We start from the raw sequence: 16,188 nt of genomic DNA, 5'->3' as shown, positions 1-16,188 counted from the left end.
CTCACACAGTGCACAGTCAACTGTGGAAATTCCTTACTCTGAGGAAGTTTGAAGGCTAGGACTATAACAGGGTTTCAAAGAGCACTGTGATAAATTCATGAGGTTAAGTCCTTTTAATGCTTGTTAGCCAGGCATGGGTTATGGTAATTGGTTTCTTCTAGCTTGCTGTTTGTTCAGAGGGTGAGGAGATGTCGTGGCAGCGAAGAAAAGTACTGATCGTTGCCTGTCTAGTGTTCACTCTCCCTCAGTGGGTGGCTACTTGGCTCTGGCCATCTGTTGGTTTAGACAGGATTCTGGCTGGATGACTCTTTGGTCTGACCCAGTACGCGCCCAACTCTTATTTTCTTATGGCCTGATTCTATGCAGTTTTTTTCACAGCATTTTCATAGACTCTAGGAATTGGAAAGACCTCAAGGAGGTTCTATCGAGTTCCAGTTCCTTTGCCCTCATGCAGGTACCAAATACTAGTTCGTAACCATCACTGATAGACATTTATTAATTCCTACTCTGTAAATATCTCCAGAAATGAGATTCCACAACCTCCTATCAATTTATGCCAGTGTTTAACCACCCTGACATTAGCGGAATCCTTTTCCTAAGTCCAACCTAAAACCCCCCTTGTGCTGCCAGTTAAGCCCATTTGGCTTTTTTGTTCTATCATTTAGAGGCTAAGTGTTGAACAATTTTTGCTTCCTGTCCTCCTTGATGACACCTTTTTTAGATACAATGAAAACTGCCTATCGTACGGGTCCCCTACTCAGTCTCTCTTTTGCAAACTAAACCAAAACCCAATTCTTCAGCTTGCTTGATAGGTCATTGCTCAAACCTTTTTAATTCATCTTGTTGCTCTTCTCTGGACCCTCTCCAATTTCTCCACATCTTTCTTGAAATGCAGTGCCCAGAACTGGACACAATACTCCAGCTGAGGCCTAACCAGCGCAGAGTAGAGCGGAAGAATGATTTCTCGTGTCTTGCTCACATTTCATTCTGAGAGAATGTATTTTTCATGCAGCAGGACACATTCTTTGTGATGCAACATGACAGCCTAGTCAAAACACTGATTGAGAAGATACAACAGCACAACCGTGATCAGGGAATGCCAGAGACCCAGTTCAGATTCACAGCTGTCACAGATCCTTATTCTGCTGGTTCACGACCAATTTGTCAGGGCTGGCACTGGGGCCATTAGTAAATGTGCTGGTTTCCCACTGCATTCAGTTCACTTTCCCCCTACAGATGCTTCTTGTTTCTCTGCTCCTTAACAGCCACAGGAGATTATAGGGAGTCAGAATCCCAGGGCACCAAAATCAAACCACATTTTAGGCCTGATTGTCCTCTCCCTTATACTGGTTTTACACTAGTTCACATCCACTGCGTTCAAATGGAGTTATTCCTGATATACTCCCGGGCAAGAGAAGAATCTGAACTTTTATGTTTTATTAGTAAATGTTCGAGAGACATGAGCAGTATTAGTCCTTTGCACATGGACTGGAAAAACAATCCAATAAAGAAAAACACAGGGAAAGAGCTTTCTCATTGCAAGTTTTGGTGTGAAACTGATCCTGCAAAGTTCTTTAACTAGGGAGTCTCACACTGTCTGGCACATACATTTCTCTCTGTCATGTTTTTCAGGGCAGGAAGGTTTCCTTCTGCAAAGGATAAATTCTCAGATGTGTTGGATCTACCTCTTGCAATAAAATACCCAAGAAGTCATGGTGCGAAACAACACATGAACTGCTACCAGTAATGGTGGTAAACTGAATAACACTCAGACATACCCCTCTGTGCCATGACGTACTGATGCTGGATTTTGCTGAGGATGAGCGGACGTGTTGTATTTATTGCATTATGTTGCTTTGCATTGTCTGATCAGTTCTTATTGCGTAGGCCAATTGACATAAATAAAATGCTGATGCCACTGTGTAATTATTTCTGACCCCGCATCTTATCGGGATAATCTAAGAGAGACACACACACCCTGCAAGAGGCTAAATCCAGTGGGTCTTATAGCATTTTGCAGGATCAGTTTCACATCAAAACTTTTTACAAGGAGGCTCTTTCACCGTGTTTTTCTTTATTGGATTTTTTTTCAGTACATATGCAAGGGGCTAATATTGCTCATGTCTCCTAAACACTTAATAATAAAACATAAAGGTTCTGATTCTGTTCTTGCCTGGGTGTATGTCAGGAATAACTTCATTTGAACCCAGTGGATGTGAACTAGTATAAAGCCAGTGTAAGGGAGAGACGAGTCAGATCTAAAATATGGTTGATTTGGTTTGATCAGAGTACGCGACTGTGCAACGTATTTGGGCCTATCATGTTTACACAGTGTGTGCTACATTTGTACAGCATCCTAGATCCGGGCTGTAAAAACCACCATAGCACAGAATGACGCTTCTCCATCAGGGACTAGCAAACCATGATAGGGCAATGTATGGCCTGTAGAGAAAAGATGCATCCTGACCCGGATCTTCAGAGGAAGGAGAGTCACCGTGGTGAGAAGCAGTAACAGGGAAGCTTACAATGCCCAACCTGTATTTATTCTGTGGATATGCCTTGATCCTGAGAGGTATTGAGCAGCCACATTGACTTCAGCATGCCTCTGGATCAGGCTCCACCCAGGGCTGGCTCCAGGTTTTTTGCTGTCCCAAGCAAAAAAACCCAAAAAAACCCCCGGAGTGCCGCGGAAGCGGAAAAAAAACAAAAAAAAAGGACTGCCGCCCCTTGAAAAGAGCTGCCCCCCAAGGGCCGGAAGGCCGCCCCTTGAGAAGTGCTGCCCAAAGCACATGCTTGGAATGCTGGAGCCTAGAGCCGGCTCTGCTCCACCCTCTCCTGCTAGCCAATCAAACCCTTTCACTACTACCACAGCCACACTCAGTAGCTCCGGTTCCAGCTTACTAGGTTGCAGTATTTTCCCGTTGAGTGTCTCTTAGTTCCAGGCTCAATCAATATTTTTTCCAGACATGATCCTTTACCAAGGACATGATGGTGAGGGGAAAGGGAAAGCCTGGTACAGCTGGTATTCCTTGGATGTGTCCATCAGCTGGAGAGCAGACCACTGTTCTAAGCCACTGGAAAGCTGCTCCTGCTCAGCACATTTGCAGCTGCGGATTGACGTTAGTAGGGACCGGAACATCACTGCATATTTGTGATTTTTTTTTTAACTCCTCCTTCAGTGGATGGTGTAACAGACTGGGAGACAGGAAACCTGGATTCTGTAACCTGTTCTGCTCTTGACTCAGTGTGGCCTTCAGGAAGTCATTTTGTCCCTGTGTGCCTCAGTTTCTCCAGATGTAACAGTGTCATGATAGTTACCTCTTTTGTAAAGTGCTCTGAGCTCTTGGCTTTCCCCCATCTGTCAGTTTCTACCCATCAGTTGTCTCTTGTCTTGTACTTAGATTGTAAGCTCTGTGAGGCAGGGACTGTCTTTTTGTTCTGGCACAACTTGCTGAAAACTAATGTCTGAAAAATGCTCTCTAAGCAATATGATGATGCTTTAATAATACGAGTGCAGTTATTGTAGCGCAGAATACTCAGCCTCTGTGATAGTGGGAGCCTCTTTGGCAATGTACCAGGGCTGCAACTAATTTACATAGCCCTAAATGTTTCACTCAGGAATGAATGCACACTGCCATACTGCTTGCCAGTACTTGGGTCTTCCCTCAAGAGCAGAGCAGAAATTGCTGCTTGTTTGAGTCCACAAGCAATGCAAATCTGCTGTGATCCTATCTGAGCTTGATCGATATTTCCATAAACAGAGCATTTTGGGCTGCACTGGGCAAACCATTTCACTACCACTAAAGGCATGGCATTTTCTAACCCCAGGACTTGAACCAGGGGAAGGGGGGAATGTACTCCCTCCAAAGAATGGTTGTTGCACTCCAACTCTCTCATGACTCTCTTTCCTTAGTAGCAGTGACCGGGGGTGTGACATAACCAGCTGTAATGCTTTCCTAAATTTGGGTGTTGCCTGAAACAAATCTTAACTATGAAGAGCCCCACATATATGGTGAATTTTACATCCCGTAACAAAGAATTCAGGGTTGAAGAGGTTAATACTGCATGCCATCTGCATTTGGAACCAGGTGGATTCTGAATTGCCAGTGTGATTGGACAGAGGTGGAATTTTCTCCTGGTCTTATCTCCACTGAAGCCACTTTCAGCAAAGAATTTGGCCACAGATCTGCTTGTGACATTCCCCATGTTACAGTCTGGACTGATGGACAGCTGTGTCTCCTCAATCCCCCAACCTGGGGTGCCTTTTACACTGCTTTGCTGTGAGAGCCACCACTTTGGTCTGTTCACACATGGCCTCCAGAATGTAAATCATTCCAGCTATACTGTAGGAGTGCTATAGCCAGCAAACTCCCAGTCCCAGACATTTCCCCAGAAATGTGCCTCTTGTACTGCCCACGCCCTCCTGGACAATACAAGCTCATATAAAGTCCGCCATTTCATTAATAGAAAATAATATGCACAAATCTTATTATCCCAAATAAAATTTCCCAAAAACTTTCATCCAAACACACTGGTTTAGATAAAACAATAAGACAAGTTGATTAACTACAGAAAGAGCGATTTTAAGTGATTACAGGTAATGAGGCATAAAAGTCAGAATTGGTTACAAGAAAATATAAGATAAAACACAATGTCTAAGTTAACAAGCTAAATGAATTCAAAGCAAAGGTTTCTCTCACCACATGCTCTAGCAGTCTTACTGGCTGGAATCCGTTCGGCCAGGACCCATCCCCCAGTTCAGTGTTAATTTTCTTGTTCTTCAGGTGGTGTTGATGCTGTAAGCAAAGAGGAAGTGAGGAGTATTTGGGGGCATCTGTTCCCCTTTCTTATAGCTCTCTTTCTCTTTGAAAATCATCTCTAGCTGAGGTTCAGGAGACAGCAGGTCTTCGGGGGTGGTAACCTCAGCTATTTCTTTGCCAAACGATTTTTTGCTCTCACCCTTTTTCGTGCCAAAGAATGGCTGCTTAACCAGGTGATAATCCATTTGATTTTGTTGTTGCCTGGCTGAGGCATCAGTTTGCCTTTTGTCTTTGAGGAACTGGTTTGTGCCTGCTTTTCTGACTTAGGGGGCCTGGAGCAAAACAGGGGAGCTGTGGCACTTGTACTCACCCGGCAGCGGTCTGGGTCTTCGGTGGCATTGTGGTGGCGGGGGGCCCTTCAGTCACTCTGCATCTTTGGCAGCACTGAAGGCCCCCCACCGCCGAAGACCTTTACCACCACCAGGCCAGGGATCATGGGGCCTGCTCCCTTGCCTCCCCGCCCCCCGGCGCAGCCCTGTTCTAACCTGGAACCATGTCTCAGTAATATTATACAGTGGAGTCTTATAACTTTACATAGAATGTTGCACACATATTTTACCAAGATAATAATGATCAGCAAATTATGAGTGTACTTTGTACAGAATCCATTATAGTTTTGTAAAAATGGTGAACATAGGAATACAGACTGTTGCACTGCTGTTAAAGATGGTATAGATTGGAGAGGATTATTGTCCACTGGCTAGAGCAATGGGCTGGAGGTCAGGGCTCTTGGCTTCTGTTCTCGCCTCTGCCACTGACTTGTCATGTGACCTTGAGCAAGTCGCTTCACCTCTCTCTGCTTGGTTTCCCCATCTGGCAGTAACAACATGGGGTGCTGTGAAGCACAATTCATTGATGTTTCTAAAGCACTTTGGGACTCTTGGATGGAAGGTACTATAGAAGGCCAAAGTCTTGTTACAACACTGTATTGGTTTCTTCATACAAACACACTGATACATTTCACATGGAACTATACAACTTGAGCAGTCCCAGTCCAGCTTTAAAGGGGAAAGGACTCCCTCCCCACCAGCATTTTGTTGCTAAACTCTGGAACCTGTCTCTTGCGGACCGGACTGTTGGCATGCTGTGGAGGCATCTGTTGATGCAATGTGTCCCCATATCCTCTAGCTGTTGCCAAAATGGTGCCAAGGAACTGTGTTCAGTTCTCTCTGGCAGGACAGAGGGTTGCCATGCTGCAGAACCTTTTGAGATTGGGAGAAGTAAAGGTGCAGGATCCTCAGGGATTCCTCACGCCAAGGATATCCTGGACCAATAAGGTGCAGCTTTGAGATGCAGAGGGGAGATGTACTAGCTTGAAATTCTCTAAGTTGCTTATTTGACCCACTGCAAGCCTGCTGTGACTGAGTATTCCTTTAGGGCTGATTGCGCTGGGGCAGGGGGCATCTGGCCTGTGTGGGGCTGCCTAGGAGTAAAGCCCTGGATTTGTATGGCACACAGCTCTGAGCAGCCTCTCTGAGTATCCAGAGGAGGGGACAGGCATCACAGCACTGCAGTAATGTTGTAAGTCTGCCTCATGCCTTCCCTGTAAGATGCTGGCTGGAGGGTTTTTTTCACTGCAATCCTAGACTTGGGAAAAAACTGATTTGCAGGAAGAGAATTTTCTGCCAAGGGGTGTGTGTGTATGTTGGAGCAGGGGTGGGGGAGAGGTGGAGGTCATGAAATGAAACAAAGAGCCTCATGCAGCATTTTCCTCGGCTGCAGTCTCCAATATCTTGCAGTCTAATGATTCTAGGGCCCTCTTCCGTCTCCTGCCTCTCATTAGGGATGCAACACTGTATCTCTTTTAATAGCATTAATGTCTGGAGAGCTCCTGACAGGAGGTGACCTCAAAAATTTATTAACATCTTAGTAACCCATGCCAGGGCTTGGCTTGCCATTTTGGTGTCTGGATTGCTCCGGTTTCAAAGGGGAGGTGATCCCACGCTGCTCTCTACCTCTCCTGCACAAACAAGACTGCGAACTCATTGCTTCTGTTTAATAGTAGACCGAGGACAAGGCTAGGACTGGTTTAGCTGGGAGCTAGCACAGCACCTCCTGCTGGGAGAAGCTGGAACTGTTCTCCCACATTCAGTGCTCCTACAGCATCCCTTCAGCACCTCCTGCTGGCAGAGACTGGGGCTGGGATGCTGTGAGTCCTTGTGCCGCCAATGCTCCTATGTGACTCTGCTAGGAGAATCTGGAGCAGAAGTAGCTGTGAAGTCTCTTGCTCCATGCCCCCCAGGATGGTTCTTGATCCCACTCTGCCGGTGCAGTGTTATTGTAATGATGCCATGTCGTCTTGTCTCTCCAGGCTCATCCTTCCGTACGCATCAAAGGAACAGAACACAGCTACAGCCCAGTTCTGTGCCAAGATGACCAGTGTGCTGCCAGTATCAAAGGGAGGCACACCCACTGTCCATTCTGCAACATTTCGGAGGCTTATCAGGACCCGTTCATTCTCCAGGCTCACTACCGGGTCAAACACGTGGACAAGGGGCTTGACTTTGCAGGTAAGATGCCACTTTGAAATGGTTGGACAGCTCACCTGGTTGGATTGGAGCTTCTGCAGATGCTCCTGTACTCTCTACAGAAGTTGCAGCCCACACTGATCTTTGACTCACAACAGATGTCCCCAGACCTCCCGTAGCATTGTGTGTGGTGAGGAATAGGCTGATTCCCCAGCAGTGGATGCATACACTCAGGTGGTGGCTAATGATAATGGGATATAAAGCCTAGGTTGCCAGTTTGTATGCAGCCCAGGTTCGGGGCATGGGAGACCGAAAGGTTGATACCATCTGATGCCTGTTCGTAAGAACATAAGAACGACCAAAGGTCCATCTAACCCAGTATCCTGTCTACCAACAGTGGCCAATGGCAGGTGCCCCAGAGGGAGTGAACCTAACAGGCAATGATCAAGTGATCTCTCTCCTGCCATCCATCTCCATCCTCTGACAAACAGAGGCTAGGGACACCATTTCTTACCCCATCCTGGCTAACAGCATTAATGGACTTAACCTCCATGAATTTATCCAGTTCTCTTTTAAACCCTGTTATTGTCCTAGGCCTTCACAACTTCCTCAGGCAAGGAGTTCCACAAGTTGACTGTGCGCTGTGTGAAGAAGAACTTCCTTTTATTTGTTTTAAACCTGCTGCCCATTCATTTCATTTGGTGACCCCTAGTTCTTGTATTATGGGAATAAGTAAGTAACTTTTCCTTATCTACCTTCTCCACATCACTCATGATTTTATATACTTCTATCATATCCCCCCTTAGTTCCTCTTTTCCAAGCTGAAAAGTCCTAGCCTCTTTAATCTCTCCTCATATGGGACCTGTTCCAAACTCCTAATCATTTTAGTTGCCTTTCTCTGAACCTTTTCTAGTGCCAGTATATCTTTTCTGAGAAGAGGAGCCCATTCAGTGGCCTATGAGAAATTAGCTAGTGGGTCAGTGGACAGGTGCCTATGTCACAAAAACCACTGCCACAGCTGGCACTCATTTGTCACACTGCACAGTATGCAACAGCTTGGGAGAGGAAGTGAAGGAGAAGAAACGCTGACATCTATGCCAAGATTGCGCGGGGCATGGGGGAGAAGGGCTGCACCAGGGACATGCAGCAATGCCGCGTGAAAATAAAGGTGCTTCGGCAAGTGTACCAGAAGACAAGGGGGGTGAACAGTTGTTCTGGTTCTGCCCCACAGACATGCCGCTTTTATGAAGAGCTGCATGCGATTCTCGGCAGCAACCTCACCACTACCCCAAAACACTCTGTAGATAGCTCCCAGGAGCCCCGGGCCACCTTGAGCAATAACAGGGAGGACATTGTTGAGGAGGAGGAGGAAGAGGAGAATGTGAGATTGGCAAGCGGAGGATCAATTCTGCCCAACAGCCAAGAACTATTTATAACCCTGGAGCCCATCCCTTCACAGGACCGGTTGGCAGCGGAGCGTGATACCGGGGAAGGCACCTCTGGTGAGTACACATTTCCAATCAAACTATAGGGCGACATGCTCTCATTTTTATGTTTAATCTAACAAAAAAATAGGTGTAGTGGGTACTGGTGGCCACTCCAGCTATGCAGAGGGTGCTCACCAAAAAAGACTGTTTATATGCACAGAGATGGCCCAGGAATCCTCCAGGGAGATCTTTAGGATGCTTCAATGGAGGTTTTCTGCAATCCACAGTAGGACACTTTCCTGCAGCACTCCAGTATTAACTCTGCTGGCATCATTGTGAGCACACAGCATTGAAGCATAAGGACCAGGTCTGTACCCAGATGCCTGCAGCATCTGTACCCTTGCCGCCTCTGTTACCCTCAGGAGAGTAATATCGCATAGGGTCACCAAGGGGAAACGGAAGTTTTCAATGCTAGCCCTTAACCCGCAAACAATTCAACAAGTAGTCTGCCCCCTGTTTGGTGAAATCTGGGTCACACAGCCACACTTTCCGAAACGTGCCGTTGTGGTTGGAAAGGATCACCGTGTATTGCAAACAGCATTGAAAAAAAGGGGGGGCGGCGACTTCCTGTTTGTCTTCCTTCCCCACCAACCCCGTGCTGCTTTTGCAAAAAACAAACTGTTTGGGGGGCTTTACATTGGTGCTCGTCCTCCCGCACCATCTAGGTTGCTGGGGGACAAGGGCTATTCTCAAGTTCCAACCTGGGATCCCAAGGATGTCTTCACAAAAGCAGCAGCACAAGACCTCTTGCCCATGCCTTGTGGCCTTACTCACCATGGCTGGAGCAGCACACCAGCTCTTGCAATATCCAGCCGTTGTGATTACATTGTGGCTTGCAGTGGTGTATTGAAGGGTGTTTTTTTTAATTAAAAAAAAATTAACCGTGCACCGGAAATAATGTATGTACTGTCAATGCTCCCCTTGTGCTTTGCATTCCTTGCAGCTGAAAACTTTCCCAGATTAGAAAGTGGAAAAAGACGACTTGGGAGGACATGTTCAATGACTTAATGCCTGCCTCTGAGAGTGACAAGATGGAGCTCAGAGCATGGAGGATTGCACTGTCTGAGAACCTGGCCCGGCACCGGGAGGACAGGAGAGTATGCAGGGAACAAGAGCATGCCATGCAGGAAGAGATGGTGCAGATTATGAAGGAGAAATCAGACATGTTGAGGCATCTGGCTGAGGTTCAAGAAAAGCAGCTGGATGCTAGAGTCCCGCTGCAGCCTATGCTGAACCTGCTGCCATCATCACCCAGTTCCACATCCTCCTCCCCCAAATGTTCTGTGAGGCGGGGGGTATTTGATATCCTTTGCACGCAATACCAGGGGAGAGTAGAAGGACCAGAAGGTGCCCATTCCCACACTTTTGGTTGTTACTGCAGTGCATATGTGAGCAAGCTGTCCTTGTTTCTCCCCCCTAGTGTTATCAGCCCTTTTGCCCCAGGTTATCTTACTTTTCTTTGCCGTGTCTATGTGTCTGTGAGCATAATAAAAATGAATGGATTGAGGAGAAAAGGCTCTTTATTCATTCAACACAGGGTGGTTGGTGGAGGTGGAGTTTACAGAGGAGAAAATGCACTGGAGGGGACAGTTTGGTAAGGAACAACGCAGACAAGTGTTGAGACTGTTTTTCAAAGCCTCATGGAGACACAGAGCTCCTCAGTGGGCTCTTCTTATTGCCCTGGTGTCTGGTTGCTCAAAATTGGCTGCCAGGCGATCTGCGTCAACCCCTTACTGCGGCGGAAACTTTTCTCACTTTGTTTCACAGATATTATGGAGCACACAGCAAGCAGCAATAACAATGGGGATATTGCTTTCGCTGAGGTCTGACCTAGTAAGCAAACAACGCCAGCGACCTTTTAAATGTCCAAAGGCACATTCCACCACCATTCTGCACTTGCTCAGCCTGTGATTGCATCAGTCCTTACCGCTGTCCAGGCTGCCTGAGCACCGCTTCATGAGCCATGGGAGCAAGGGGTAGGCTGGGTCTCCCAGGATCATGACTGGCATTTCAACATCAACAATAATTATTTTGCATTGGGAAAGAAAGTCCCTGTTTGCAGCTTTCTGAACAGATCTGTGTTTCTGAAGATGCACACGTCATGCATCTGTCCTGACCATCCCACATTGATGTCGGTGAAATGGCCCCTGTGATCCACCAGTGCTTGCAACACCATTGAGAAGTTCCCCTTTCAGTTTATGTGCTCTTTGGCAAGGTGGTCATTGCCAAGATAGGGATATGTGTTCTGTCTATCGTCCATCATGGAAAAACCACCCACTATGTCCTGCATGTTGCTCAGAGTCAATACCCTTCTTAGCAGAAGTCGGTTGATGGCCCTGCAAACTTGGATCTCAACAGATCCTGTGGTAGATTTACCCACTGGTTAGTGATGCCTCACTAACCAGTACCAGTCTGGCGTTATAAGCTTCCACAGAGCTATCACCACTTGCTCTCATTTTAGTATCACTGTGCTTCAGGGCTGGGGAAAGCTCTTTGCACAGTTCCTGGAAAGTGGCCTTGCGCATTCAGAAGTTCTGCAGACAGTGTTCGTCATCCCATCGCTGCATAACTATGCTGTCCCGCCAGTCAGTGCTTGTTTCCTGGGCCCAGAAGCAGTGCTCCACCGTGTCAAGGTGATGCGTGACTGTCGCCAGCAACTGTGAATTGCTCAGCTCTGTGTCTTCCAGCAGGGCTGCTTGCGTGTCATCACGTAGTTCCGTGCGGCGGCTCCTGTATTGGCAGTGTAAATACTGCAGGATAAGGCACGAGGTATTTGTAATGCTCACGACAACAATGTACAGCTGAGCGGGGGCCATGCTTATTGTGCTATAGCAGGGGTGGGCAAACTACAAGCTACAGCCTGCCAGCCATTTTAATCAGGCCCTTGAGCTCCCACTGGGGAGCGGGGTCTGAGGCTTGCCCTGCTCTGGTGCTCCAGCTGGGGAGCAGGGTTGACGGCTGCTCCACGTGTCTCCTGGAAGCAGCCACATGGCCCCGCTCTGGCGTTTCAGCCAGGGAGCAGGGTCGGGGGCCGTGCCACACGTCTCCCAGAAGCAGCGGCATAGCCCCCCTCTCTGGTTCCTATGTGTCGGGGCAGCCAGGAGCGTCCACTATGCATGCTGCCCCCGCCCCAAATGCCTCCCCTGCAGCTCCCATTGGTCAGGAACCACAGCCAATGGGAGCTGCAGGAGCGGTGTCTGTGGACGGGGCAGCGTGCAGAGCCGCCTGGCTGAGCCTTAGCGTAGGAGGCGGAGAAGGGGCATGTCGCTGCTTCTGGGAGCACTTGAGGTAAGCACCACTCAGAATCTGCACCACTGAGCCTCTCCCCACGCCTCAACCCCCTGCCTCAACCCTGATCCCCCTCCTGCCCTCTGAACCCCTCGGTCCTACCCTCCTACTAGGGCCATCCTTTGCCATTTTGGTGCCCTATGCAGCCCCCCTACAGGTGTGTGTGTGTGGCCCCAGGCCTCCACGAGAGGGCGGCGGGGCTGGCCCCAGGCCTCCGTGGGGCGACAGAAGTGGGCTTGGGGGCCAGGGGGAAACCGCCCCCCAGCACGAGCCAGCGAAGTGGAGCAGGTTGGGGCCGGGTCGCTCTACTTCCTCCCACCTGGTGAGTGCAGGGCACCCAACCCCTGCTGCAGTCCTCAGAGGAAAGGGTGGAGTGGGAGCGGAGCAGGGGCAGGAAGAGGCAGGGCAGAATGGAGTGGGGCAGGGCTTTGGGTAAGGGGTGGAGTGGGGGCGAGGTTGGGGCAGGGCCCATGGGGAAGAGCCAGAGCAGGGGCTGGAGCAGGGCCGCCCAGAGGATTCAGGGGTCCTGGGGTCTTCGGCGGCGGGGGTCCTTCCGCTCCGGGTCTTCAGGGCACTTTGGCGGCGGGTCCCGGCGCAAGTGAAGGACCAACTGCTGAACTGCTGAAGACCCGGAGCAGAAGGAGCCCACACCACTATGTTGCTGCCGAAGACCCAGGGGAGAAGAAGCTCTGGGACTTCGGCAGCGGGTCCTTCACTCAATCCAGGTGTGTTCGGTGGCACTGAAGGACCTGCCGCTGAAGACTCACTGAAAACTCTCATGGGGGCCCCTGTGGGGCCCGGGGCAAATTGCCCCACTTGCCCCCCCACCGGGCGTCCCTGGACTGGAGCAGCAGGCAGCTGCGTAGGGCACCAGGAAATTTGGGGCACCAAATTTCCTGGTGCCCTAAGCAGCTGCGTACTTTGCGTATGGGTAAGGACGGCCCTGCCTGCTACACCCCAAACTCCTCATTCCCAGCCCCACTCCAGAGCCCGCAATTCCAGCTTCAGCCCACTCCCCTGCCCCAGCCCAAAGCCCCCTCCCACACCCTAAACTCCTCATTTCTGGCCCCACCCTAGAGCCCACACCCCCAACCACAGCCCTCACCTCCTCCTGCACCCCAACCCCAATTCTGTGAGCATTCATGGTCCGCCGTACAATTTCTATCCCCAGTGGTGGCCCTCGGGCCAAAAAGTTTGCCCACCCCTGTGCTATAGCATCTGCGCAGGTAACCCAGGCTTACAAACAAGGCTTGGTTTGCTTGCCATTGATTTCAGGGAGGGAGGGAGGTAAGTGCATCATGGGAGGCTAACAACATGTTCCCATAACCACCCGCACCACTGCAAGCCCAGCAGCTCCATGCACTATGGATAGCTTCCACTGGATCGAAGTTTAGTTTTCAGAATTATTGTATTTTTGATTGAGGAAAAAAATAGACAGGGCCCACTATTTTGTAAGGAAAGATTTTGTCAACATGGCTCTGTGGCCACTCCCAAATCCCATTACAAAGTAGTCTCTAGCCAGTCATATGACCCTTTGATTAGCTTTTATAAATAGATCTGATATTTAAAGAGAAGCAGGTTTAAGGAAGCAACGCAATCCCCTCCCCCTGCACTCATTCAGGCACACTGCCCACATCAGGAAGGACACAATATCGAAGAAATCTGTGGGGTCGTGCCACCTAATATAGGTTAACCTGGCCAACTTTCCATGTGGGTCATTACATTCTGCCCACCCAGAATCCACACTGCAGGTTCAGGTGGATATACCTGCAGAACATTGCGTTACCAAAGATGATTTGAAGCATCTGGTGCTGCCCATTATTGGAAGTTGGATATTGGACTAAATGGACTTTGGGTCTGATCCAATCTGGCAGATCCTGTGGCTTTTATTATTCCTGCTGCTGGCCCTCATGTAGAGTCTTTCCTTTCTCTTGTATCCTCTTCAGTTGCTTATCGATCACAAGGTGATGTATTAATGCTTTTGGGGTTTATTGAATGTGCCTGTTTGGCTGTACTGCACCCTGAAAGCTGCTTTAGAAACACCGTCATCATTTCGCCTCAGGAGAAATTCACCTCTGTGCAGAGGGGCCATACAGCCTCCATGCACCACGGAAGTTCTACGTGAGCCCACATACGTGAGTCATAAGTGCAAAACCTTGGCACAGGAGTGAATTTCACCCTTCTAGACCAGCGGTTCTCAAACTGGGCGTTGGGACTCCCTTTGAATGGGGTCACCAAGGCTGGCTTAGAATTGCTGGGGCCTGGAGCTGAAGACCAAGCTCCACTACCCAGGGCCAAAAGCAAAGCCCGAGGGCTTCAGCCCTGGGCAGCAGGACTCAGGTTGCAGGCCCCCTGCTTGGGGCTCAAGCCCTTGAGCTGCAGCTTTGGCTCCCCTGCTCAGAGTGGTGGGGCTCGGGCTTTGGCTGCCCCACCCGGGGTAGTGGGGCTTGGGCGGGCTCAGGATTCGGCCCCCCTCCTGGAGTCGTGAAGTATTTTTTGTTGTCAGAAGTGGGTTGCGGTGCAATGACGTTTGAGAACCCCTGATCTAGAGCATCACCTGCTTAAACAGCTACTGTATTTCAATACTGGGATTCTAAGTACATATTTTTTAACACACGAGGACCAGCACATAGGGAATACAGGATGGTAAACTGGAGTAGGAAGGTATCATCAGCATGAATTTGAGATGGCTGATCCACTCCTGGGAAGTGAATCCAAGAGTAAGTAACCCAGACCGTCCCAAGTGAGTACCAATAGCACCCTCATCTCTGTACCAATCCTCCACTGCCCTGTATGCGGTGATTGCTAATTGCTATGTTACAGAACAGCCAGCTGAGGATGGTTTAGAGAGTATACATTTTGCTATTTAATTGGGACTTCTTTGTGCCATTCTCCCTGGAAAGCCAAGAGCTTAGGTCACCAGAAGCCCAATTCATCCCTGCCATAGAGCTGAGGGCTTCCTGCTACCTTTGCTTCTTCCCTATCCTTCGCTGGCCCCCAGCACGGACTAAAGCAGCCTGAAGGCTGTCCTAGCGTGTGCCCAAGAGCAGAGACTCAGAGGGGCTCCTGCAGCAGAGGGAGTAGCTGGATGACAGTGTTGGAGTCCTTTGAAAGGATCTATGTCACAGCCCTGTGGCCCTGTGAATGAGCAATTTCCCTCAAAGGGTAGCATGCTGGCCGTTGTACTCTGGGTTTAGCTGTGTAACAAGTGGAGAGCCTGGGCTGTTAATGAGATACACACTGGGCCTGACATGGCTTCGCAGGCATCCGTTACAGAGAAACCAACCTCTCGGAAAGTGTCCTTCATAGGTGATGCTCTTGTGATTGATCAGCTGCTGATTCGGGAGCCTTGGCAAAGCAGATCACTGTTTATTTTTAGCATATTTGTCCTTCTGTCTCGACACACACACAAAAAGAGAGAGAAGGAGATGATTTAATTAAATCTTTATTGGCGAGTGTGACACCAGGAGTCCTGGATAAACAGTTCTTTCGGCCAAGGTCCTCTGCAACCGCTTCATTGCCATAAAGCATCAATGTACAGAACACATGGTCCAAAGTCACTGCTGACTGAGGACCATTCTAACCATGTGGAGGAGGACAATACTGTGAAGCCTCTCAGTCTGCTCTGCCAACACAGCCCACATTCTCTGCAGAGTCCAAACTTGCCCCTTCCTGGGCTTGGCTTTATAAACAAAGAAATCACCGAACTATTATCATAATGATGAGCTCAAACCTTCCTTGCAGGATTGGCTGCTCCTGGGGTTCGCCCCTCAGGGCTGCTCAGCTCACACTAAGAGTATGTCTACACTACAGGATTATTCCGATTTTACATAAACCAGTTTTGTAAAACAGATTGTATAAAGTTGAGTGCACGCGGCCATACTAAGCACATTAATTCGGCGGTGTGCGTCCATGTACCAAGGCTAGCGTCGATTTCCGGAGCATTGCACTGTGGGTAGCTATCCCATAGTTCCCGCAGTCTCCCCCGCCCATTGGAATTCTGGGTTGAGATCCCAATGCATGATGAGGCAAAAACAGTGTCGCGGGTGATTCTGGGTAAATGTCGTCACTCAATCCTTCCTCTGTGAAATGAACGGCAGACAATCATTTTGCGCCCTTTTTCCC

The 16,188-nt window shown here is 49.1% G+C and overlaps 1 protein-coding gene across 5 annotated transcripts in view; it reads left to right on the top strand.

The window, feature by feature from the left end:
- The window catches only part of LOC116815899 (uncharacterized), a 64,700-nt gene that overhangs the window by 12,286 nt on the left and 36,226 nt on the right, over window positions 1-16,188 (top strand). For 3 of the 5 annotated variants that reach the window (XM_032764667.2, XM_032764665.2, XM_032764666.2), the window contains exon 2: window positions 7,132-7,330. In XM_032764667.2, the coding sequence (XP_032620558.1) occupies window positions 7,132-7,330 (199 nt within the window). Of the gene's footprint in view, window positions 1-7,131; window positions 7,331-8,201; window positions 8,791-9,718; window positions 10,290-16,188 lie in introns of those variants that run through there. The other 2 variants (XR_012654717.1, XR_012654716.1) reach the window with 2 other exon arrangements.

The sequence above is a fragment of the Chelonoidis abingdonii genome, chromosome 22 (genome assembly GCF_003597395.2).
Source record: "Chelonoidis abingdonii isolate Lonesome George chromosome 22, CheloAbing_2.0, whole genome shotgun sequence".
NCBI lineage: Eukaryota > Metazoa > Chordata > Testudines > Testudinidae > Chelonoidis > Chelonoidis abingdonii.
Note: the sequence above shows the minus strand (reverse complement) of the source record. Positions and strands in the feature narration are given on the sequence as shown.